This window comes from Onychomys torridus, chromosome 11 (genome assembly GCF_903995425.1).
Source record: "Onychomys torridus chromosome 11, mOncTor1.1, whole genome shotgun sequence".
Taxonomy (NCBI): Eukaryota; Metazoa; Chordata; class Mammalia; order Rodentia; family Cricetidae; genus Onychomys; species Onychomys torridus.
Window position 1 is genome coordinate 60,723,381 of NC_050453.1, and position 26,467 is coordinate 60,749,847.

Consider the following 26,467-nt stretch of genomic DNA (forward strand, 5'->3'; position numbering starts at 1 on the left):
CAAATATAGTTTTATATTTTTCTTTCTTTGATATAAGGTCTCTTTATGACATAAGAAACATAAAGTCTCTTACTGTGTTTCCCTGGCTGACATCAAACTTCTTGGTTGAAGCTGTCTGTGTATCCTGTCTTCTGAGAGTCTGGGAATACAGACATGTGCCATTCCACCCAGCTTTCAGATATTTATCATCATCACCATCATCATCACCACCATCATCATCACCATCATCATCACCACCATCATCATCATCATCATCATCATCACCACCACCATCATCATCATTTTAGTTTTTCAAGACAGGGTTTCTCTGTGTAGCCTAGTCTGGCTGTCCTGGAACTCACTCTGTAGACCAGGGTGGCCTCAAACTCAGAGATCTACCTGCCTCTGCCTCCTAAGTGCTGGGATTAAAGGTGTGCACTGTGACCACCTGGCCCAGCTTTTAGAATTTAAAATATGGGGAAGACCCTCCTACCACCTCTTCTTGGCCATTCTTCTTCCTAGAGTTTTTTCCTGCTTGAGCTATTAAGGCAATTCTCCAGGTTTTGTTCAGTTCTGAACTGGTATTATTGCTGATTCTCTTTTTGTGGGTGCTAGGGATGGACCCTAGGTCACTGTGCCTCGTAGACAAGTCTTCTACCATTGGGCTACATCCTGAGCCCCAGGGAGAATTCTCTTACTATCTTGGCTGGTGTGGTAAACCCATGTTTGAGAATCCCAAATCCCATCATCCTTGTTCTGTTTATAATAGAAACTGTTCCTTGCCTCTGTCCTTCTAGACCAGTGGTGACCCCCCTTGAAGACTGCATATCAGATATCCTGCATATCATATATTTATATTATACTTCATAACAGCAGCAAAATTACTGTTATGAAGTTGCAACAAAATAATTTTATGATTGTGGGGTCCTCATAGCATGAGGAGCTGTATTAAGGTACCTCAGCATTAGGAAGGTTGAGAATCACTGCTCTAGACTCTCCAACTATTACCATTAAACAATGCCCCCTTGTATTCTTCTGTCTCTAAGCAACACCCCACAGTGTTAGTTCCCACTGGTCAGTTTGGGTACCACTGCAAGATTATGTGTTGGCTTTCTTCCTGCATTGTTCATGCTCTTCTGTCTCATGCCTTGTTGAACTCACTTCTCAAGAGTTACCTGTCATCTCTACGGTTCCCCTTTTGAACATAAACCTTCCTTCAGGAAGGTCAGGCAGTTCACATGTCCTGGAGCATGAGTTCTTCTGTCTGCCAGCGGATAGCTACCAGGCTAATAACAATATTGGCTTGAGAGGGGACGTGGGTGAGCGAAGAGAGTGTTGAAGGAGTATTATAGCTTCATTGGATCACCCAGGCCTTTTACTGTAAGAATGCCTCACATGTTGTTCATACAACTGACATTCAAAGTGTCCCACGTTCTCTCCAGTTCTCCCACTTGTCTTCCTTGCAAACCTTCTTCTCTACTGAAACTGATGTCCCTCTTGCCTGAAGACCAGAGCTAAGCTGTTGCTGGAATCACAACCCAGTGTCACATGATCTGTTCCTCTCCCTCCTGGCCAACCCAATTCCTGCTCCTTCTTCAAGCATTTATAAACGGTCTAATATATCCAATGGCCTGCATTGCCTGGAAACCTCCCCCGGTCTCTACCTCTTTTGAATGAATATAGAGCCGTCCCTTTGTGTGTCGGTCATCAGGGATCTGGCAGGCAGTGGACATGGCTGGCCTTTTGGTGTCGTTCGCCTCTGCTCTCTGGGAGCTGTTTAGAGGGTGTACATTCATCCTTGCTGTCCTTGTTCATTCAGTGATGACACTCAATGTGGCTAGACTCAACAGATCAGCAGGCAACCAGGGTATCTGCCTTCAAAAACGGCCCTTAAAGTTTGGTCTCTAAGCAGAGGGTACAGACCTATAATCCCAGCTACTCAGTAGGCTGAGGCAGAAGGATCACAAGTTCAAAGCCTGCCTGGGCTACAAAGAGAGGTTAAGGTCCATCTGGGTGACTTAGTGCGAACCTGTCTCAAAGTTTAAAATGCAAAAGGGATTGACGATGTAGCTCAGTGTAGGATAGTTGCCTACCACTTCCTCTGGATAAAAGTCCAGCAGCATGCTGCCCATCAACCAGGACAGCTGAACGAGTCATGTGGCCTTTACATGTAACATCTCTGATAGTGTAGCCTGAGGCACCACTTTAATGCCATGTTGTAATTTTTCACTTTTCAATGCTCAGGACCCCACATTTGAGTTTGAGTGTGGCCGTTCCCAACCGCCTTTGTGTGAGTGGCTCCTCCAACTCCGTTATCACTTTGCAGGATTCTGAATCTCAGGTGCTTTCTCCTGGTTTGTGGTTTCTTCCTGATCTTCTGGAGGTTGAGAATGAAGGGAAGGGCCTCCGCAAGTGGGTTAGATATCCCAGAACCAGCCCAATCTGCTGACTTCCTTGAGATGTTTTTTTCCCAGAAGCCTCCACACTGCATACAATGCTCACCCACTGTCTCTCCTGGGAGGGGCAGCATGGAGTAGGCCAAAGGGGGTGATAAGAAGGAGGGCAGCAGAAACACTGAAGGCAGAGAGCTAAGACTGGTTGCCCAGAGCTGCTGCAGAGTGGAAAGAGGGGGACTTCCAGCCCCCGCCCTCGGTATGGCAGCTGCTTGCTGGGTTTAATAATTGTGTTCTGAGCAGCATTTGCGCTGGCATTTAGACGAGTCTAGAATGTGAATTCTTGCAGGGGAGGCAGCCAGGACAATCCCGCTTTGTTCCAGTTCTTGGAGGACTACGGAAATAATTTTTAAAACAATAACCCTCCTTCCTGGGCTCTGTGACTTGTTTGTTTGCTCTGAGGAATGCTTGGTGCCTCTTTGGTCTTTGGGACCCATATTTAAATTCTGTGTTCTTGACCCTGGTAAAAGGCCAGGTTTGGGCTATAGGAAGAGATAGTGATGTGTTAACTGTGCCGTTCTGTGTATGTTTCCTGCTCCTAAAGGACCATGGGCCAGAGCCTCTTATGGGTTTGCTCATTCATTATCCATGCAGCAAAACATCCAAGAACTTAGTTATGGGCCCAAGACATTCCAGGAATGATTTGGAGTAGAAAAGAGATAGAAGATGTGGCCCTCACTTTACAAGCTGTGTGCAACATATATATTATGATTGCCTCTCTTTAACTCTGACCAGAAACCAGGATGCCCGCATTGTGCCTGTTTCTCCATTGAGTTTCCATTTCTGGACCATTTCTCATCCAGGCAGCAAAGGCTGAGCAGGGCAGAGGGCTACCTGGGGCCTGAGTCAGGCAGGAAATACAAATAATGTTAATGGAGCAATTGTGGGTGTCTAAGGGACCAGTCTCCTCCCTGGAACAAGAGGTCACCTGGGACTTTGATAGAAATAGCTACGGTAGGACCACACCCTAGCTCATCAGGAATTATAACCTCCTCATTTTGATGAGGTTACAAAAGGCCATCCTTTTGTTCACACACTGACCTCTGGGGGGCGCTGCTGGGAAGACTGGGATTTAACGTGGTCTAGGTAAGGGGGATAAAGGAAGGCCTCTGCATGGAAGTGCCTTCCCTGTTGCCCTGTGAGGAGTGAGTGGAGGCCTGGGGAAGAGATAATGCCAGGTGAATGGGGGTGACAAGAGCAGCCTGTGGACAGGCAGGCTCTGCAGAGCCCGGCGCAATGACAGCTGAGGTGGGGGGTGGGGAAAGGCCTCAGAGTTTAAATCCATGTGGGGCTGAAAAGGAGTACTATACCCCTCATGTATATACAGGGAAACCAAAACACAAATAGGTTGAGTAGTTTACCCAAAGTAAAATTACTCACAGATAAATGGACACCACCTGGAATTCATACCTTGATCTGTAATCTCAAAGCCCATTTTCAGATTCACCACACTAAGGCCATTAGGAAACGAAATATAAACACAATACCATTTTTTATTAGTTTTTTATGTGCATGGGTATTTTACTTGCGTGTATGTCTGAATTCAACATGTTTGTCTGGTATTCTGAGAGACCAGAAGAGGATGTGGGATCCCCTGAAACTGGAGTTACAGACAGTTGAGAGCTTCCACATGGGTTCTGGGAATGAACCCCGGTCTTCTGGAAAGAACAGTCAGTGCTTTTACCGACTGACTGTTCAGCCCTCTTTCCAGCTCCACATGATACCATTTTTATGCATCTTTATTGCTTAGCATTTGATGAATTGTATAATAAAACAGCTTAACTAACATAAGATGATTAAGACCGGAATAAAATAATAATCCCCACAAACCAAGAAGAGTCGTAAGATCTGTTTGTGGTATTAAAGGAGAATAGCGTTTGGCATTTACAAGCCTAGACTTCTTCCCAGAACCCTGATCCCTGTCGTTGCTCTGTAGACAGCTTGAACCAATCCACTGGGAAGGCACAGCACTCTGTGGCTTGATGGGGCCTCTTTGCTTCTGTGCTGTGGCCTGGGCCAGTCCTATCCTTCCTTTCCGTTTGTCCTGCCGGCAGGGGTATGCAGCAGCTTCACCCTGCTGCATCTCAGTGCAGATATGTGAGACCTGAGCACTGGCACCTGCTCAGACTTGGGGCCAAGGTGCTTTTGCTGACCATGGCCCACTACACTCACCAGGTCCCTCATGGTCAAGTTGGCCATTGTGGTCTCTGCAGAAAGGGATAAAAGCACACATGTCGTTGGTGGTAGAGGATACTAAAAGAGCAGGCAGAGATAGCTCAGGCAATTCTGAAGCTACCTTTGACCATGGAAACTTCCCGTCTAACGGCAGGGGCATTGCCCTTGCCTTCAGACAACTCCAAGTGAGATGAAGGAGAAACAGTATCCATGTCCATGAAGTCCAGGCTGTTCCAGGAGACTTCCAGGTCAATGGGAGAAACAGGGAGCACAGACATGGGGGAAATTAGAACACGGGGGTTGTGGTTATCAAAGTATTAACAAAATAAAGTTAGAGAACAGCTGGTCTGAGGACTCTGGAGCATGAGCCGCTGCGTCTCTTGTCTAAAGGAGTAGGCACTCACAGCATCTGCCAAATCAGAAGCCAGTAGAGACAGATGCTGGTGGCTCAGGCTGCATTGCTATTAATGAGAGGTTTTCTGCCTAGGACTTATTTTAGATTGTCACTAAGTCAGAACCAGGGGACCTTCCTGAGACTGAGGTGGGTAGCTGGCAACACTTGGCCATCTCTGTTCCGGTCCATCTTTCAGCCAAGGCTGGTGGTGCCAGCCTATGACACAGTTGTTGGTTCCCACCTATGGAGAACAGCTGGGCCTTCCAGAGCACTGTCTAGCATGTGGTGTGTTTGTTGGCTTTGACAAAATGGCATCTTTGTTCCTCCTCAACACCTCTCCTCGGAACTGTGACTGCAGTTGTTGGAACAAGGAAGAGAACCTAAAGTTTGCTGAGAAGGATGTTGGATCAGTCCGTTCTTTCTTTTGTCCCACAAGTTACTAACATGCCACCTTGAGCAAGTCCTCCATTTTCCAGTCAGCGTTGAAGAGAGGAGGATGGTGAAGAGGGAAGGTCCCATGATCTGAGTCAGTGTGCCCCAGCTTCAGCTCCTGCCTCCACCCTGAGTGTGTGATCTTGAGGGTGGTGATTCTGTTTTTCCTCAGAGAAAAGATTTTTAAAAATCATTTGAGCTTTAGTATTCTTAAGACATGTGAGTGCTGATATATTGAATTCAGAAGCTACTGTGAATATGCTGAAATGCTTCAGAAAGTTGGATTGTTAAGTAGCTAGTACTGACATTTGGAGAGGAGGCAGATACCCATCCTTGTCCTCACAGGGTGTTAGGTTGATAATATTGAAAAGGAGGTGGGGAATCAGTTGTAGAAAAATGTGCTTAATAAAGATGAGATTCATAATAAAGATGAGATTCATAGTCTGTCTGAACTTGAGCTGTAGGAACAGCTAACTCATGTGGTTGGGCTGAGGGGGCTAAAAAGATAAATAAATGGGGACAGTGAGAGGGCTCATGAGTTAAAGCCCTTGCTACCAAACCTGATGGACTGAGTTTAATTCCTAGAACCCACATGGTGGGCAGAAGAGAGAACTGACTTCCAAAAGTTGTTCTCTCCTTCTCTCTGTCTCTCTCTCTGTCTCCGTCTCTGTCTGACTCTGTCTCTGTCTCTGTCTCTCTCTCTGTCTGTCTCTCTCTCTCTCACACACACACACACACACACACACACACACACACACACCCACAAACACACACACAAATAAACAAATAGACTCAAGAGCTAAGGTTTGGAAAACTCAGAACCCAGCAGGAAAAGGAGAGCTTAGCTTGGTAGCAGTACTGCATCGTATTGAAGGCCATACTTGAAAGCCTAAGCACTGGGGAGCTGCAGAGAGACCAGGGAAGCTTGTGCAGAGCAAGCTCCATCTTGGCTGATGTGTGAATGCGCTTTTTCACAACGAATGGTTTTGAACCACTGTATCTGTTACTTCACTCACTGATGGGACAAAATGCCTGAGAAAAGCAACTTGAGGGGATTTGTTTTATCTCATTGAGGGGATACAGTCCATCAGGGTGTGGTAAGAGCACAAAACCTCCACGGTCAGGAGGCAGAGAGATGAATCTGGTGCTTGGCTGGCTTTTTCTGTTTTATTAAGTCTAGAGCCTCAGTCTCTGGGGTGACACCATCCACATTCAGGGTGGATTTTCCCTCCTCAGTTAAACCTTTCTAGAAACACCCTCAGATAAGCCAGAGGTGTGTCTTCTGAGGCAAATCAAATCAAATTGATAATGAGGATTAATCATCACAACCACTTTCTATAAGGTTAGCACCGTTTTAGATTTCAGAGATACAGACACGGGCAAAGCAGATAAAACCCCCTGTCTTTCGCGTATCTTATATTTTCATGGGGAAAGACACAGTAAAAGATGGGGATGCGATAGTTAAGTGCTAAGAAACTGGCTATAAGTAAAGCAGGTGGGGGTTGGAGTGAAGGGTGGCAGGAGAGGAGCATGGGAAAACTTAGGGCTCTGAGGCTCGAAGGTGGTAGGATTTGCTGTTGTTCCGTTGTGAGCGCAGAGAGGAGAGGAGACACTGGACTCTCAGGGTATCACTGCACAGACTGTGTTTGGTAGGGTGCTGGATTGAAATCAGACTTGTTGGCCCCCAGATACTCATTAGAAATCCCACCAAAGGTGTCGCGTGGACAGGTGGCTGTGAGAGTCTGAAGGTCAAGGGGTCTGAGCCAGATTTAAAACTGGGGATTTTCAACAGAAGGAGGGGACTCGGGGTCGAACGCACTGAGGACACCAGAGCAGGGTGTGTGTGTGTGTGTGTGTGTGTGTGTGTGTGTGTGTGTGGTGGCAAGGGGGTTGGTCATTCACCATCTCACTAACCCACTGACGTCCCTGGTATTTGTCCTGGTGTTGAAATTTAGGTGCCAGCATGAAGTAGTTTTCTGTTGCACTAATATAGGTGCTCAGGGTACAATAACTCCGCCTCATAAGCAGGTGATGCCGTTATCTGGGGAAAGGGTTAGTTATAGAGGAGGGCACCTTTCTTCTCTGCCTCTGGGTGTGCCCTCTCTCCATGTGGTGCCCCTGCTAGGTTCTGGTGCATCATGATGCGTGCACTTGAAAGTACTTTCCTGCCGAGTCAGGTTTGGTGGGTTATAATTTATTTTATTTTATTTTTTTATTTTAGGTTTTTCGAGACAGGGTTTATCTGTGTAGCTTTGCGCCTTTCCTGGAACTCGTTTTGGAGACCAGGCTGACCTCAAACTCACAAAGATCCGCCTGCCTCTGCCTCCCAAGTGCTGGGATTACAGACGTGCGCCACCAATGCCCGGCCGGGTTATAATTTATTTAGAAGGACATTCACCTCTGTTAGACCTACAGTCGGATAAATTTTGCCAAGCCCACATGATTTGGTGAACACCACTACAATGAAGATACAGAGCAGAGCATGTCCTTCATTGCAGAAAGTTCTCATGCTCTTCTTTTTGTTAATCTTCTTAATCTGATTCTTTGACATTCATACAGTTTTTACTTCTGTAGCTTTATAATAAGTCCCTTATTTGGATGGACTGATTGACTGATTTCTGCTTTCTGTTTTTCTTCTTTCAAATTCTTTAAGCAATTCTGATTAATTTTTCTGTGTAAGTTTTAGGATAATCTTGTCTATTGATACTACTAAGAATCATGTAGAGGTTTTGATAAGGATTGCATAAAATTAGTATGTCAATTTGGGATTGATATGCCTCTTTGCTGTGTTGAAGTCAAATCCATGAGCATGGTATTTCTATTTATTCCTATTATTTTTAATTTTTCATGGGTTTTCTAAAATGTTCACATGAGCCTTGTGCATATTTTGTTGTTGTTGCTGTCGTTTGAGACAAGATCTCGCTCTGTAGTTCAGGCTGTCCTAGAACTCACTGATAGCCCAGGCATGGCAAATCTTCCTGCCTATGTGCCTCAAGTGCTAGGATTACAGGTGTAAACCACTCTGCCCAGCTTGAGTCTTTTATGTGGTCTGTTTATTTTATACCTAAGGATATTTAAGGGGTTGTAAATGATACCGTATGTTACATTTTTGTTTCCTTATGGTTATGACTTGCCTGTAGAAATACAATTAATTTTGTACTTATCCTACATCACACAATCTTGATAAATCCATTTATTAGGTCTAAGAATGCTTTACTAGATACCTTGGGATTGTCTGTGTACACCCTCATATGAAATTAGAAATAGATTTATTTCTTCCTTTATGAGTTTTGTGCCATGCATGTCCTTTCCTTGACTTATCACTGGCTGGCACCCCAGTACCGTGCTGAGTAACAGTGATGGAAAGCACACACTTGCCTGTCTTCAATGACAGGGGACAGGATTCAGTTTTTCTCTACTCGGTATGATCTTAACTGTGGATTTTTGTAGATCTTTGTAAAATAAAAATCAAGTTGAAGAAGTTTCTTTCAATGTCTGTGTTTCTCACAGTGTTTTAGACTCTGAATGTTGCTGAATTTTGTCAGATGTGGTTTCTGTATTGATTGATATGGGCACCTGATGTTTTCCTTAGTCTGTTAATGTGGTGGATTGCACTGGTTCATTTAAGAATACTGACCCATCTTTAAAAATACTGACTTGCCTCACTTGAATAAATCTCATCCGTGCATGGTGAAGAATTGTTTTTATGTACCACTGGATCCTGTTTGCTAATATTTTATTATGGATTTTTGAACCTATTTTTGAGAAATACTATTTGGCCTGCATTCTCTGGCCTCTTTGTTTAAGACTTTTTGTAAGACTTTTGGGGTCTAGTTTTGGTCTCAGGGTCACACTAGCTTCACAGAATGGGCTGGAAAGTGACCCTCCTTTCCTGCAATCTGGAGCAGATGGCACAGAATTGAGTTAGCTCTTTTTATGTTTGATAGAATTCTCCAGTGAAATAGTCCAGGCCTGCAGCTTTCCTTTCGAGGGAATTTTAAAAATAATGAATCCAATTTTCTTAGTGATTATAAGGACATTCCGTTTTTGTTGTATATGGGAGTGGTGGTCATTGGTTTTTGAGGCTGTGATTAGTTTCATCCATGTGTGTTAAGTCTGTGCATGCACAGCATTTCCTGGTCTAGCTTTTGAGCTTGTAGGTTCTATAGTGACATCCACTTATTCACTTGTGGTGTGGCTAACTGCGTCATCTTTCTTTCTTCCTTCCTTCCTTCCTTCCTTCCTTCCTTCCTTCCTTCCTTCCTTCCTTCCTTCCTTCCTTTCTTTCTTTCTTTCTTTCTTTCTTTCTTTCTTTTGAGACAGGGTTTCTCTGTGTAGCCCTTGCTGTCCTGGAACTCGCTCTGTAAACCATGCTGGCCTCAAACTCACAGAGATCCACCTGCCTCTGCCTCCCATGTGCTGGGATTAAAGGCGTGTGCCGCCGCTGCCACCCCCCCCCCCCCCCCCCCCCCCCCCCACCTCATTTTTCTTTCTTCTTCACAGTTGTGTTAGCATTTTGTCGGTTGTACTGACTGACCCTTTCTCCCCCACCTCACCCATGTGGATCTATGCTGTGTCTCTCAGCAATCCTCTAGCTGTATTCACAGAGTCCATGTGTTCTATTTTAATTTTAATCCATTCAACGTACCGTTTTTTACTTCTCTTGGAACTTTCTCTTTGAACGGCGGACTTCTAGAGCTGTAGTGGAGTTCAAAATTGGTATGAAGCAGTTATTTTAAGTAACGAATGGAAGATTAAGTACATAATAAACTATAAAAATGTGCATAATCAACGTGGGGGAAACTTCAAAAAGCAATTGAAAAGATACCAAAGAAAACTGGCACAAAATAAAATCAAGTGTCATATTCTTTCCTTGTGCATGTTGTTACATGTATATAATGTGGATGCCGTGAGGTGAACACAGGAGTAAGCTGTTTCTCATGGAGTCAGTTTACCATGTCCATATCTTACATAAATTACCTTTGTGTATGAATGAATGAATGAATGAATGAATGTGTGTGTGTTTGTGTGTGTGTGTGTGTGTGCAGGTGCATGCTTGTGTGTCCTTGAAAAGCAGCTAAAATCTCATTTCTCCACGATCTTGACGGCAATGCAATATTCTTAAATAAAGCCCCTGCTCTTCACCAGGACTCTACCGCCATCCTATTTACTGTTTTATAGACTTTACTCTGTACCTTCCCCATGTGTATGACACATTCCTAAACTGGGAGATTCGAAGTTATCAGTATGTTCACTGGGAGATTGCTTATCATTTTATTATGATTCTAGTGAAAAACATACCATATAGTTTTCTTTTAAGAATCAGGGAATGTGGGTGCTGGGGAGGTAGTTCACTCAGTGAAGTCCTTGTATAAAGCATGAGAACTTGAACCTGATCCCCAGCGTCCACATTAAAAGCTTGGGTGTAGAGGCCCATTATTGTTCTCTCACTGCTGGGAAGGCAGAGAAAGGAGGAATTCCTGGGGCTGGCTGGCTGAGAGATCCTGGCTGAAAAAACAAGGTGGATGATCTCTGAGGAACGAGAGCGGATGTTGACCTCCGCTTTCCATTCACACATACACACGTGAAGAGAAAACTAGGGAATATGACTATGTAGAGAAGGTTAAAAAACAAGAATAAGGCCAGGCGGTGGTGGCGCACAACTTTAATCTCAGCACTCGGGAGGCAGAGGCAGGCATATCTCTATGAGTTCGAGGCCAGCCTGGTCTCCAAAGCAAGTTCCAGGAAAGGCACAAAGCTACACAGAGAAACCCTGTCTCGAAAAACCAAAAACAAATAAACAAACAAAAAAAACAAAACAAAACAAAAACAAAAAAAACAAGAATAAATAGGAAAATTCTGAAAGCAGATACAGTCAATTGTAAAGCTAAAGTCAATTAAATGGAGTGGTATCAGCATGAAGAGACAGAGGAGACTGGTGAGGGATGGGCCCAAACACATAGTGGAATTTAACATCATGCTGAAAATACATTTTTTACAGTTTGATGATTTCTTACACATATGTAATGTACTTTGGTCATCTTTCACACCCCCGTTGCCCTCTCTCATACCCTCCACCTCCCACTCAACCCTCTCTTCTTTCCAGAAGGCTCCCTCCTACTCTCAAGTCCTTTGATTTGTGACCACTGAGTTTAATTAAGATTGCTTCCGCAACAACCAGCAGCGATATCACCAAGGAAAACAACTCCAGCAGGCCTTAACTTCCAAGAACTCCTCAGCTAGAGATGAGGCCTCATGAGCCCCTCTGCTATCCATGATGGAATGTTGACAGCCCTATTTTGTGTTGTGTTGTGTAGCTAAACCACAGCTTCCATGAGTCCGAGGGTGCAGCATCCCTGTTAGGTCCAGAAGAGGCGGTTTCACGGCACTGTCTCTGGGTCTTTACATTCATTTTGCTCCCTTTCTATGATGTTTCCTGGGGCTTGAGGAGAGTGATATGGATGTCTGAGTACTGAGGTGTGAGTTACTCTCAGCATTTTGACCAATTATGAGTTTCTGCATTAGCTATCAATCACCCACTGCAAACGGAGCTTCTCCCACCAAGGCCGAGAGCAACTGATTTGTGAGTCGAAACATTAGAAGGCAGTTCAACAACATGACCCATTAGCAAAACAACAGCAACAAGCTCCTCCTCATGCCAGTGACCTATGACCTCCCCAGCCTTGGACTTTAGACCAGGTTTACAGTGCTAGGCATGAATTCCTTCCTATGGAGCAGGCCTCAACTTCAACCAGAAAGTAGTTGGTTACCCTGCTCTAGTCACGCTGCTGTTGTACCAGTCAGCATGTCTTGACTGGCAGGTTGGTCTTGTAGCTTACAGGATTCATAGCTGGGCAACACTGGTGATGACTTTTCTCCTTAAGCAGTTTGCAGAGCACCTTCTGGACCTATGAAAGTTAGCCAATAAGGAAAGAATACTCAGGTTAGTTCCAGCTTGATTTCTCTATGTCCTGAAATCTACATATGAATGTCTTCAACCATGGGGTCTTACCATCTAGTTCTGGTGGGTCACCAAGAGTGATGGAAATAGCCGGCATTGTTTTGGAGAATCCAGGCATCCCTGACAAACAGCTTATAGGAAGGTGCCTTACACTGGGTTTTCACATACTAACCTGTGGCTTATGGAAGCTACATTATCTACCTCTGCAGGGTACCTCCAACAAGTTCTTTTTTAAAAAAATTATATTTTTTAATTGTCTTTAAAAAAAATGGTAGATTTCCAAATGGCTTTTCCATATGTCCTTCATTTGGGGTTAACTTTTCCCCCATCTCTTTTTCTCCCCATCCCTGATTAAAACTTTTCACCCCACCCTGGTATTCTTGTCCATCTACTTCATTATCATATATGACCTACAATGTCTCCCTCAAGGTTTTAAAGACACTATTGCACTTCTTTATTGCTTTCTTTTTACCCATGTGTGTGAATGTGTGAGAGACATGTGTGACTGTGTGTGCAAGTTTTATTGTGTGGGTATGAGCAGGCACATGTCATGGCACACATGAGGTCAGAGAACAGCCTCAGGTTGATCCTCACCTCCCAGCTTGTTTGAGACAGGGTCTTGGGGCTCACTGCTGTGCACACTAGGCCACCTGGCCTGTGACTTTGAAGGATTCTATCTCTGCTTCCCATATCTCAGTAAGAGTGCTGGAATGAGAGGGGTGTGCTCCCAGACCCAGCTTAACACAGGTTCTGGGGATCTGAACTCGGTTTCTCATACTAGAATGGCAAGTGACTTTACCCTTTGAGCTACCTTCATTGACCCAAAGACAATATGTAAAGGTAAAAGGTGAACTCTTCAATAACCAATGCTGGGAAAACAGTATTGATAACATTACATTCTTCCCTCACGTAAGTTCAAGGGAGGTTTCAGATGGATAAAAGATGAATCACAGAAAATGACAGGAACTGTTTAAAAATAGCTTTGACTAAAGAAGGCCTGTGTGTGACACAAAATAGTAACGAAATAAAAGATCCTTTGAACTAGGAAGGCATTTTTTTCACAGCAAAACACTGCATGATACAGTGATTTGTATCTCCCCTACAAAGCGGTAATGTTCATAGTAAGATTCCTTCAAACCTGTAAGAGCAAACAGAACAGGGACAATTTGAAGGAAATGAAGATGTCCACCCGTCTCATAGTAGGAAGAAAACCACAGAATAGATACCAATTTCTGTGCGTCAGACTGCCCGAAACGAAAAGACAGAAGCTAACGATGTAATTTGTTGGAAAGGAGAATCAGGAACCCTCCTGTACACTGCTGTGGGAGAGCAAAGTATCTTGTGATTCATGGAGAATAATTTAGCCAGATTCTCTACTATTCAAAAGTTTCCGTTCACGAATTGATCCTGAAGAGCAGGTGAGATGACTCGGTGGGCAAAGTTGTGCAAGCTCAATGACTGAGTTTGACCCTTGGGTCCCACAGTAGAGGAGGTGGCCTTCACACAACTGCCATGGCACGTGTATACGCACACTCACACACATCATGCACTCACAGAGACCCAATAATACATACAATAGAAATATTGTTTCAATAAATTGATCCTAAATGTAGTCTTGCGAAGGCACGAATTCACATTTACCCAAAGACAAGTGTCAAAGCCATTTTCCATGTCACATGATTACAAGCCATCCAATTGTCCCTCAAGAGAGGACAGGGTGAGCATGGGCTACATTCACATCTTGTCACCCTCAGCTTCTGTTACTGTGGTAGTTTTATGTAAACTAACACAGAATGATATCCAGGATATCATTTACTGGGGCTGGAGAGCAAAGTAGGAAAAACATGCATAACATTTATTTTGTTTCTTAAACAATATTATTTTGATTTCACATATGAGTTCTTGCCTGAATGTATGTATGTGCATGTGTACCTGGTGCCTGGAGATGCCAGAAGAAGGTGCTAGGTCACCTGAAGTTAAGGACAGTTGTAAACTACCATGTGGGTGCTGGGAACTGAACCCAGGTCCTCTGCAATGCTCTTAAATGCTGAGCCTTATCTCTAGTCCCATCATTCACTTTTGGAGACTGAGCCTAAGGTGGCCTCAAACTCACATGTAGCTGAAGCCTTCAATAGTGGCTTTCTTGCTCGACCTCCTGAATGCTAGGATTGAAGGTGTGTGATCCTGTAGCCAGCTAGCCTGTTTATCTCCATTTATGTGTGCACAGACTCACTCTTGAAGAATACACAAAATCTGGTGACACGGGTTGGCCAGCAACTGCTGAGCGAGTGGGACTTAGGAAGATGGATGGAGGCAGGCTTGGGAGGGAGATTTGCTAATAAAATCTATTTTTACAATGAATTCTTTTGTATCTACATATGTAAGATTAGATAAACAATAACTGAAATAAAACGTGGAATATTCCTTTACACTGTGTGAATATATGTCCCTGTGATTGTTTTAATAAAGAAGCTGACTGGCCAATAGCTGGACAGGATAAGGTTAGGCGGGAAAGCCAAACTGAGAACGCTGGGAGGAAGAAGGGCAGAATTAGAGGAGTTGCCAGCCAGGCACGGGAGAAGCAGCCTGGAAAGTACAGAAATGAGGTAACCAGCCTTGGGGCAGCACATAGATCAATAGAAATGGGTCAATTTAAAATTTAAGAGTTAGTTAGTAATAGGCCTGAGCTATTGGCCGGGATTTTATAATTGATATTAAGACTCTGAGTGGTTATTTGGGAGTCAGCTGGGGGGACAGAAGAACTCCATCTACCATAAAATCTTAAACTGCCTCTGGAAGAGAAAGAAAGAGATAGAATGATAGAATGATATTTGTTCCCTGAGCACAGACTGTGCATCCCGAGGGAGGAAGTGAAGAGGTAAAAAGCCAGGAGAGTTTGGAGTGTGTCCTTCTAGTAAGTGTGCTCTTGTGGCACCATGGAATCCCCAGGTGAGGAAGCCTAGAGAATCTTCTGTGCAGCATTTCTTCCGTAGCAGAAGGAAAGACAGTCACCGAATAATGAACATTTGCTGAAGAGAGATGGGGAACCCTTGCAGATATTAAAGCAAGAGCTCAGGGAGAGCCTGTTTTGGAGCTGGCTCAACCCCAGACATGCCTTCCACCACCACCACCACCAACAACAACAACAACAACAACAACAACAACCACAACCACAACACCATCTGACATGTGTGGTCCTGCTGCTACTGGGAGCATCTTCCCCACCGACTGTGCCCTCCTCCAGCCCAGACTTTATACAGAGCAGTAGCGCTGCTGCCTGTATGCCCCTTGGACCTCTAGAATCTGGGGCAATGCCTAGAGCTCACAGCAAACACATCACACTCTCCATCCTTTTGGGACCGACAGTTTCTCCTCGTCATCCACACACCATAAGATGTCAGGTGCCAAGGCTCCTGGCCCTGGGTCAGATGGTGAGACTCCTCCCTGCATTCAAAGTCTCACTTCTTACTTAACCCCCAAGTCTCATGGATGATGATACAAATGTTGGTGGGTGTAATCTTACTCCTCTCTAAGGAGTGTCTGTCTGTCCTCAAATCACAGCTCTCGCTTGATCTCACAACAGTTCCATGAGGAAGAACTCATCTCTAGTTCTGACCCAGCAGCAAAATCTTTGTGTGCAGGTTTGCTTGCCAAGTTCTTTTCTATGCATTGTCTCCTGCCTTCAGACAGGCAAGGAAATGTCAAGCCCAGGTGCACAGTGGTCCTCTCTGAAGAGGCAGCTGTGGATGCAAACAGGAGTGTCTGAATCCTTAGCCAATGGGTTCTTTTGGTTGGTGTTGGTTGGTTTTATGGAGATGAAGCTTGACTGTGTTGCCCAGGCTGGCCTAGAACTCCCCACTCTTCTGAGTTCTGGCATTACAGGCATGCCCTACCATGCCTGGCTTTTAATGGATATTTTACATCATTTCATCAGGAATAAAAAAGTGCGGAGCATCGATCACACAAAGAATGGAAACCAGTTCAGATTTCTTGGGGGGCAAAGGGACAATTCTTTGCTTCCTGGAGACACGTCTGCCTAATAAAATATAGTCAAATTACCATGTTTTAATTTCTCTATGTGTAGCATTTTATTTTCATTTTTAGGGACTTCAACCTTCCTGATGCTAACTAGTAGCCCAGTGGCCTCACTGGTTCACACTATCATATCATCTCCGCATTTTGCAGATGAACACTTTGCTAGTAAACACATAGGTAAAGATCCACTCTTGTTAAGGGACATATCACATGCTGGAACTTAAAACTCCCGGCAGTCAACTTTTTATAATGTGCTGTGGATTTGTTTATGATGAACCTGTTTGCTTTCCTGTAGGTAGGGAAGAAAAACAGTGGTTCTTCTAAGGAAGTTAGAAAATTAATGAGATATTTATGGGTAAATTCTCCCTTGAGTATAGGAGATAGAGACTCTTCCATCTATAACTTAACTCCTCTAGGAGATTGGGGAATTAGCAATTGGGTTGTGGTGTCAGAGCATGAAGGTGTAATTCGTGGATGATAGAGCCAATTGCCAGGCCCAAAAGCCAGCATGCTTAAGCACCTTGCACACTGTCCATTTCTTGCAGAGTGAACAAAGACGCCATTATGTTCTTTGAAACTACAAATGGATGTGGACAGAGGTGTTATTTTTCTGAGTGAATTAACAAGTTCAACACCCACAGTCTTCCTACCCACAGACCTGGAGTAACCCTGAGCTGCTTTTTTGTGTTTGCTTTGAGACAGGTTGATTGACTTATGTGCAGTTTGGGAGCCTGGAGTTGTCTTGCCCTCTGCAGACTGGAGCAGAGCCCCCACTGGTGCGGCCCAAAGCAGGCCGAATGAGGCAGAGAAGGTATGCACGGGACCCTGGCCTGAGCAAGAACTGGAGGGTGGGGTGGGGGTGGACATTGTTGGCCCCTCTCCTAAGCTCTTTCCCGGGTCCCAGGAATCTTCAAGGACTGGGCTCCTTCCTTCTCCCTGGGCGTGGAAGCCGGGAGTCAGCCACAGAGCCACAGCCCCAATGAGACCTGCCCTCCAAGGAGGCTATGCTGGGGCAACTCTGGCCCCTGCCTGAGGAGGGGCAGTCAGCTGGCACTAGTTGCTGTCATTGTCTCTTCTGTCCACCTTAGCTGAAAAATTGGAAAACAGCTTTGTTAATGACCCTCATTGCTGTGCCTGGGCCCCCACACCCCGGGCACTTCCTGAGCGACAGCCCTGGCATATGGGGGGCAGTCTGACAGCCCCTCCTCTGGGTGGGGCTCGGGGTCTTGGCAGATGGATGGCTGTCCAGGGAGCAAAGAGCAATAAGGCTCACAGCACTGAGGCCACACCCTGTATCCTGGGTCTGCATTGTCCTCTTCTGGAGTAGAGTTTCTGCTGCGCAAGCAGCACCTGCCTTGCCCAGAAAGGCTGGAGGCCAGCGCCCACAAAGTGAGGACTTCGCTTGCATCAGAGCAATCCAGGGCCAGAGGCTGTCGGGAGCGTGGCTGACAGTGGGCAGAGAAAGGTCTTTTTCTTTTTGAGTTTGGTCATCTCTGCCGCATGTCTTTCTTGTTCTAGCATCCTCAGAGCCTCTGTCTTCCCAGAGGCTGAGGAGTCATAAGAAGAGATGCAGAAGATAGAGTGTGAAGGAGACATGGTATGGGGATCCACATGGGCCCCCTTTGGGCTACAGAACTGTCAGCGTAGGGAACCCCTGGGGAGACCTTGCTGACTCTGGGGTCTTTTTCATCCCACTGTTGTGAAGAACTGAACCGGAACATACTCCATTCTTTCTTTTTCTCTACTAGGGGGGGGGGGGCAGAGACTGACCACCAAAGCGGTGTTAGTTTCTTGGACATTATAGGGGACAGTTCTCCAGGACGCAGCGGAGCCAGAGCTAGTTCAGCGTTCAGCCCCCATGGTCCTCTTCAGGCAATTTGTTGTTACCATCCCTACTCCCTAATCTACTCTCCTAGAGTCCCTTCCTGGCCTTCTTGGACCCAAACACACTGGAGCTTGGAGCCCACCGTGTGTGAGGCCCCTGATCCAAGCATGCTCAGTCCAGCTGTGTCTCAGATGTGGCAGTCTAGCCTGCAGTCCTCAGCCCTGGCTCAGTTTCCCATCTTTCATCACGTTCATGGTGTGCCACCAAGGGCTGGTTTTCTTGCCATGACGTCACACTGCACAGCCAGACGTAGTGAAGAGGAAACACCTTGCAAAGACTGACGGACACAGAAGAACCTGAGAGAGTGCACAGACGACATGGGAACAGTGACTGTTGTGGGAAGGGGACCCGCCTGGGTCCTTGGCCAGTGATAATGGTCATCCAATATTGGAGTGCTTCTGCATGTGGGGCCTTGTGCTCTGCAGCTCCCATGTTCTCCCACAGCAGCCCTTCGAGACAAGACTCCTTAGTACTCAGCTTTCCCTGATGACAGACTCGAAGTCACAGAGGTTAAGGACTTGCCAAAGCGTTACCTGAGACAGTGCCATACCTGCATCTGGGTCCCTGCAGTCCAACTCTGGGTTCTCTGTGGCTCACTTTAGGTTTGGGGCCAAGGGAGTTTCCAGCGTGGTTTGTCCAAGTTCTGGGAGAACACTGGGTAGGGATTCTGAGCAAATGTCCACCGGGTCCCAGATGTGACTCCAACTTGGTGGCTCCAGCTGGGAAGCCTTCTCGGGAAGGAGCCCTGCCCTTCCTCTCTCCTCTGCCTCTTCTCTCTTTGTTCTCAGCCCACTGCCATCTGGAGCTGCCCCAGGCATCTGCTCCTGAGCTTTACCCTTTTCCTTCTCCTCCCTTCCCAGCAGGAGGAACCTTTCTGTGCCCAGCGCCTCAACTCATTGTCATCTGGGGTCACTCAGAGCAGACACCTGTCCTCTGACTCACGCAGGGAAACCACCCAGCTTCCCCAGGCCTCCAATTTCACAAATGGATCCATTTGGTTAATTGCACTCCTACCCTTAAGCCCCTCTGCCTGTCAGCCACAGACAGCCTCCTCACCACAGGCCCTACAGACTCAGTGTGTGCCCAGGACCTGCAGCTGTGGATACAGGAGACCAGGGCTGTACATTTCCTTGTGCCGGACTTCCCAAAATCAATTTGGGGCTATCAGCATTCAGCCACGTTTGCCCATGGGTGCTGAGACAGGCAGGGATAGGTGTCGGGGTGGGGTTGGCAGCAGTAACAGCTGGGGCCTAGGAGTTCCTAGTGTCCACCTCCTTTCTGCAGGAGCGATGAATCACATCTGGTCTCCTTTCAGCTTTCTACAACGTTCTCCTTTTGTTTTGAGCTGCTTTCACATTGTAGTCCAGGCTGGCTTCAACTTCACAGTCTTCTCTCCTCTTTCTCCCAAGTGCTGAGATGACAGACTCGCCTAGCTTCCCCTGGGCCCTTTCTGCTAACCCAAGGCCATCGCACTGACAGAGGCTGGAGACACTCTGTCCCACCCGGAGTTCCGCTTTCTAATAAGACAGCCCGAGATTGTGACAAAGCTTCTCTCCACCACACACCGCCACCAGCACTTCTCACAACCAGACTCTTGGCCAAATGGTGCGACTTCAGACTTGGGAAAAATCTCCCCGTCTGTTGCCTCTCCCCGCTTTTTTGCAGCCCCCTCCCCACCTCCTGTTTTCACATTTTCCTGTCTGTGGGAGCCTGCCCGCTGGGAAGGCAGTTGGATGCGGGCTGCTGTCTGCCTGCCATGTAGATGCAGAAGGCTGAAGGAGGAGGGTGGGCAGTTGTAGCTCCCTCCTGCTGCCTTCATCCTTTCCTTCTGTGCCACACTTGTCACAGCAGACAGGAATTTTAAAAATGCAGTGGGGTGCCCTCTTTGGAATATCCGCCGCAAACCCGCCATTGGCTCCGAATGGAAGTCCCATCAGAACTGACTCCATTCAATCGATGGTCACAGGGCTGGGACCTGGTGGAAGGAGCTGGTGGGAAGAGGAGGCAGGTGTGTCAGAGCAGGAAGGAGGAGAGCGAAGGTGTAGTGGCTGGGTCTGGGATCCTTCATGGGCCTCTTGTTCTTATTGGGTGGAAGTAGATAATACCTATGCCTATAACCTGGCGCTGGTCCTAAGAGTGAATGGTGGCTCCTTGGGCATCAGGCCAAAGGCACCGTCTCACCTACAGATATACGAATAGATGTGAAAGCCCAGGTTGTCCAAAACCAGGCAGCAAAGCAGTGCTCCCGTTGTGACTGGTGCGGAGGATAATAATCTGGCATTTCTTGAAGGGAAGGTGTGTTAGAGGCTTGGTTTAGAAGCTCATGGCTTGACCTAACAACTGTCACGGAAACCCTGCAATAAATGAGTGTATGTGCCCCTCTCCTACAGAAAGGAAGACTGTAGCTTAGAGGAAAAAGAGCAAGTACCTGCGTGGTGTGGTAGGTCTGCAACTCTAAGCCTTTGTGTGCCAGGGAGACCACATATCACTTTTTTGTTTTGTTTTGTTTTATTTTTCTGAGACAGAGTTTCTCTGTGTAGCTTTGAAGCCTGTCCTGGAACTTGCTCTGTAGACCAGGCTAACCTCAAACTCACAGAGATCCTCCACCTGCCTCTGCCTCCCGAGTGCTGGGATTAAAGGCGTGTGCCACCACCGCGCCTGGCACACTTTTTAAAGTTCAGTCTCCTCAGTAGGGATCCAGCATGTCCCCTCTGCTTTCTGTGGCCCCTGGCTAGTTATTAATCTCATCTCTGCTCAGCTCTGCACTGACGTTCACTTCTCTTATGGGCTGGGGAAACAGTAGACGTCTCTCTTGCTCACAAAACGCTCATAATCTGATGACAGAAGTGAAGGTCATCTCTCTTCTCTTACTCTACATTCTTCTATAATTTTGTCTCTTTTATTCTCTGTTAGAACCAACCTGCTTTCCAAATGGCTTTAGAACAGTGCCCAGCCTGTTCTAACTAGGCTTAGATTCCCCCACATGGTGTGTTTGTGTGTCGTGAATAGAGGTGTCCTCGAGTGGACCATGGTCAGGACCTCAAATGGACACCCACTGGGCAAGCCTGAGAACCTACCATGCAGTGTTGGGTGCGGGGCACCAAGGTTTAGAACAGAGAGGACGAGGGGACTTTGGGGAAGGAAAAGGTGTCGCTGTCCTAGAGTCACCTTCACTTTATCTCAAAACCTCATGCCCTCTTAGCCTTTTATATTCAGTTTTATAATTTTCTCCTTAGACAGTCATTTCTTTGGTGCCATTAATACAAGTAGTCAATATAATTCCTTCCAACATTTGAAATTTGATTTGTAAATTTAATCATTCATTTTCCTTTATGAAGTATCACATTTTTTTTCTAAAACAAAGCCCTCTAAGTTCTCTTGTTAATGCTTTTAATAACAGCTTTAGTGAGATGCAATCCACATACTATAAATGTATCCCTGTAACGCATACAGCTCAATGATGGCTCACATACATAGTGCTTTGCTAGGGCCTAGTGTTGGATACGATCAACAACTGAATTCTTGTAATTGTATCACCATTCCCAGGAAACCCCATAAGTGTAGTTGGCTTTTTTTTTTAACTCTTTACTCTTTGGGGAACCTGCCACCCAGCTCCCAAATAATCACACGGAGACTTATTCTTTCTTATGAATGACTGGCCTTAGCTTGGCTTCTAGCCAGCTTTTCTTAATTTATCCCATCTACCTTCTGCCTCTGGACTTTTACCTTTCTCTATTTCTGTATATATTTTCTTTCCTTCTTACTTTGTTGCTAGGTGTGTGGCGGGGTGGTTGGCTTCCAGCATCCTCCTCTTCTCCTTTTCTTGTTCCTCTCACATTCTTCTCCTATTTATTCTCTCTGCTTGCCAGCCCCACCTATTTCTCTCTCCTGGCCATTCAGCTCTTTGTTTTGTTTTGTTTTGTTTTGTTTTGTTTTGTTTTGTTTTTTGAGACAGGGTTTATCTCTGTTTTGGTGCCTGTCCTGGATCTCGCTCTATAGACCCTGCTGGTCTTATCAACAGAGATGGCTCTGCCTCCCAAGTGCTGGGATTAAAGTCGTGTACCACCCACTGCCCGGCTCATTCAGTTCTTTATTAGACCATCAGGTGTCTTAGACAGGCAAAGTAACACAGCTTCACAGAGTTAAACAAATGCAACATAAAAGAACGCAACACATCTTTGCATCATTAAACAAATGTTCCCCCAGCATAAACAAATGTAACACATCTTCAACTAATATTCCAGACCACCAGTCATTAGCAGTAGGACTCTGTCCCCAGCCCTGGGCAGTCACTAGCCTACTTTTCATGTCCTTGAATCCATTGGTTCTGGAGATTCCATATATAAGGAACCATGCAATAGCTGGTCTTTGCGTCTGGTTTCTTTACTTAGTGAGACGTCATTGAGATTCACCCGAGCTGCAGTGCATAAGCACTGCATTCCAGTGAGTGGCCAAGTAACAGTCCGTTTCGTGGTAGACCATGCTTTGATTGCATCATGGCTGCCTCATGTGGGAACCCTACACTTGTGTTTCTGAGGAGCCCCACGTCTTCCAATATTAATTCCAAGGATCCCCTTTTTGGTGCTCTACCTTCTGTCTCCACCTTCCATCCCATCTGGATCCCTCCTTCTTACCCAATCCAACTCTTGAGCCCCACTCACCCTTGGGGTCTGTCACACAGGATTATCATCACTGTCTCCCCAGCCTTTCTGCGAGCCACTCCCTTTAATGATGGCCTGCTGGGGAGACAGCTGGAACCCTGCCTGCTATCCTGCCCCCAGTTGCCTTTTCTTCCTCATGATGAAGGACCGTAGTGTCCAAGGGCTGTGTAAACTTTCTATTGGATGGTAGTTATCAGGACGGGGAGCCCAGGGGGCCAAGGAATGAGGCCACCTGTATCTACTGGGCTTCCTTGCAGTGCCAGACTGGAATGTGCTGGTCTCCAGCTGGCCTTGGGTCAGAACGACAGCAGGAGGCAGCATTCCACTTCCTGTGTGAACAAGGACAGAAATGCAAAGAGGTCCATCCTGCTGCTGCTATAATGGGGGACGTGGGGAAGGAATCAGTCTAAAGAGCCACAGTGACCAGAGAGTTAAGAGATATGTGCAGACCCAGAAGATGGAATCACAGCACAGAACACAAGTTCTATGTCCCTACAGTGAGGGGCAGACCACCCCCATTCCAGGGTAGCTGCTGCCTTCTTCAGGGCTCTGGTCTTGCTGGTGGCCTGTGAGTAACACAATGTCCTGGGGTGCTTTCCCACCCCAGGAAGTATGGTCTGGCACTAGGTGTTCCCCAGGTCCTCGTGGTTGTCACCTGGAGGAAGAGGTCACTTCTCACTTCCTTCTCTCCATCCCCTCCTTCTCTTCAGTGTAATAGCCAAGGGGTTCGGGTTTCAGTCTAGAGATTTGTTCTGGTCGCTGCACAGGAAACAGCTGTTTTCCAGTCAAATCTCTAATGTAAATGCAGGTGTCCTGCTCTGCCCCTTCCTAGAGAGAGTGAAGACTGCTAACATCCTTCCCCTAGTCCAGATCAGGGGTCTTAGCTGAGGCTTGCTTGCAGAGACAGCAACCCTACTTATATCTTCAATGGGAAGGAGTCTCTCGCTCTTCCCCATCCCCCTGACAACGGGATGGAGCTGAGCATGAGGCACACCACAGCGGACAGAGACCACCCCTTCCAGCACCAAGAAGGGAGTCAGGCTTGTACCAGGTTTCCTTAGCAGTGTGAAAATCCTAGATGACTGTTGCCCTCCCCCCACAGGCCAGGAAGCTAGTGGCTGTCCCTGCTGGGCACGGGGAGGCAGTGCTCAAGAAAAAGGCAAATGAGTACCTCCCCCAACACCGAGCAGTGTCCTGGGTGTGGTTCCTGAGGCTTCCAGGAGGGAGTAATTATTCAGCTTTCTCAGAGGATGCAAAGACGTGGGGACAGTTCGTCTGTGTCAAGAGGGAGAGTCAGTGGCACATTGCCAGATGCTGTCAGAATAGGGAAGGCGTCCTGCACACTGTTTGCTTGTCTAATATCATCATCTTCCAAAAACCCCGCTGCCTTTCCCTCCTTGTTGGTGTTTTGTCTCCCTGACACGTGGTGGTGGCCGTCAATAGCCGACATTTTGCATTCCCGAGAATCCAGAGTTTCTCATACTTGGGTGGCTGTCTGTCATTTCCTTCTTTGGTGTGAGAGGGACCGAGGTGTGAGTGGGTGTCACTGGGCTCACGGAGTGGGACCTCAGGTGCTCCAAGCTGCCCCCTCTGTTTTGGGGCATCTTCAGGACCTAGTGTTGATGTCCTAAGGTGAATGGCTGTAGACTGGGCAGGTCACCTGCACACCTGCATCCTGGGAGCCTGTGAGGCTGGCACTGAGGGTGGTCCTACCTTAGGTCAGAGAGAAAGCTGAGAAGGAAGTGGGAGAGCACTCTGGAGAATAAATACATCCAGGGCGTCTGCTAAGCAGAAACAGGCTCTGCTTCTGAGGATGCCAAGTCAACACTGCCCAGTGATTGCTGCTGCCGCGCTGCTCTGCATAGCCACTAATAGCAGATTCACCAGATCTTTTATTAATTGAGGATTTATTAGGCAGATTTATTGATGGGCCAGATACCTCCCAGTAATAGGAAGTATCTGAACCAATGGCTGTGCAGCTGTCTCGCTGCACAGGGAGACAAGATGCGGGCCTACCACTACTTAGTGTCTGCAGGACGCTGACACAGGACCAGCCCTTCCCACAGGGATGAGCATGGGGTACACACAGGACCAGGGGAAATGGCGGTGGCAAGGAGGAGTCAGTGAGGACCTTAAACACTGGAGTAGATCAGCACAGTAAATACGAGCATAGGATTCGGGGCTCAGAAAAGGTAGGTGTGAGTCTGGGCTGGACAGGGGACCTGGGGTGCTCTGAGTGTGGGATGAATGTGAATGAGAACATGGGCTTAGCCCTTCAGCCTTTTCTGGCAAACACAGTACACATGGTTCTTTGTCCTTCAAGAAGGGGAGGGGAAAACAGAAGGTTGTGGGTGAGAATGTGATTCTGGTGATGGCCTGAGCCACTGGAGTTTGTTTTTATGTATAAACCATTTGAGAATGCCATGGGTTCGTATTAGGAGTGGGTTACTTGGGTCCTCTGTTCTAGCGGGGGAGGGCTTGCTTATTCACACAGAACTCTCCAGCCTCATGGGATGAATCTGAGCCCTGGAAGACCTCCCACTCCATGCTCAGATGTGCCTCTGATCCCCCAATCCAGCTCCTTTCTCATTCCTAGGCAGGTTTTTTTGGGGAGGCAGCTATCACGATCAGCCTTGCTGCCTGTCTTTTTAATAGGAGTGGCTGGGGTTTGCGTTGGCACTGGGGGCTTTTATTATCTCTCTGCTCCCCCACAATTTCCTGTGGCAGTGATGTGTGAATGCGTTCCTTAGTTGGTTCTCGTAGTACTATTCTAGTCACTTGATTAGCTTATTCCAAGAGCTAATTGCTGGCATGTGGCCTCAGCTCTCTCTGTTGGTGTATCCCTAGGCATTAATTCACACACACATAGCCTGGGAGAGCCTGCAAGACTGTTATTCATGGCTCGGAGGCATTTCAAATGGAACTCACCCCAGCGCCAAGCCCAGTTTCTCTGCATCCTGACCATGAGGACACTGGCTCCTCCCGTGTTCTCAATGCCAGATCCCAGCAGCAGCTAGCCGGCTTTCAAACCTGGAGCTCCCCATGCCATCTCTGTCATCCACCAGCTAGTCATCGGAGCCTGCCAGTTGTGACCCAGGGATCCTCAAACCTAGGAAGGCCATGGAGATGGGACAGACATCCTTCAGTGTGGTACTCCCTCTCCCTCCCCTCCCAGGTCACCTGTGGATCTGGAGCTGGCAGAAAGTGGTAGCTCGAGGAGCAGAGACCTCTTGAGCAGCACCCCTCCTGGGCGATACCCATTAGCAGGGGGATGCGTTAGGACCAAACAGCCTGCCACTAAGCCCCACCCAGCCATCTACCTACAGCCTACACCCTTGTGAACCCTGAAGGGTCTCTCTCAAGAGAAAGGGGACTTGTCTTCCTCAGCTGTCTCAGCGAAAGTCCCCAAGGACCAGCAGGTGTCTGTCCCTAAATAGTTGTGGTAGGTTTGGCCAGTGCCGTTTGTCTTACCTTTTGGGTCCCACCTTGGAA

The 26,467-nt window shown here is 46.9% G+C and overlaps 1 protein-coding gene across 15 annotated transcripts in view; it reads left to right on the top strand.

Annotated features, from left to right (window-relative positions):
- Nfasc (neurofascin) overlaps positions 1–26,467 on the top strand; it is a 168,916-nt gene that overhangs the window by 55,307 nt on the left and 87,142 nt on the right. For all 15 annotated transcript variants that reach the window (XM_036202975.1, XM_036202977.1, XM_036202978.1 and 12 more), the window contains exon 2: positions 17,132–17,240. In XM_036202975.1, coding sequence (XP_036058868.1) covers positions 17,132–17,240 — 109 coding nt within the window. The remainder of the gene's footprint in view (positions 1–17,131; positions 17,241–26,467) is intronic.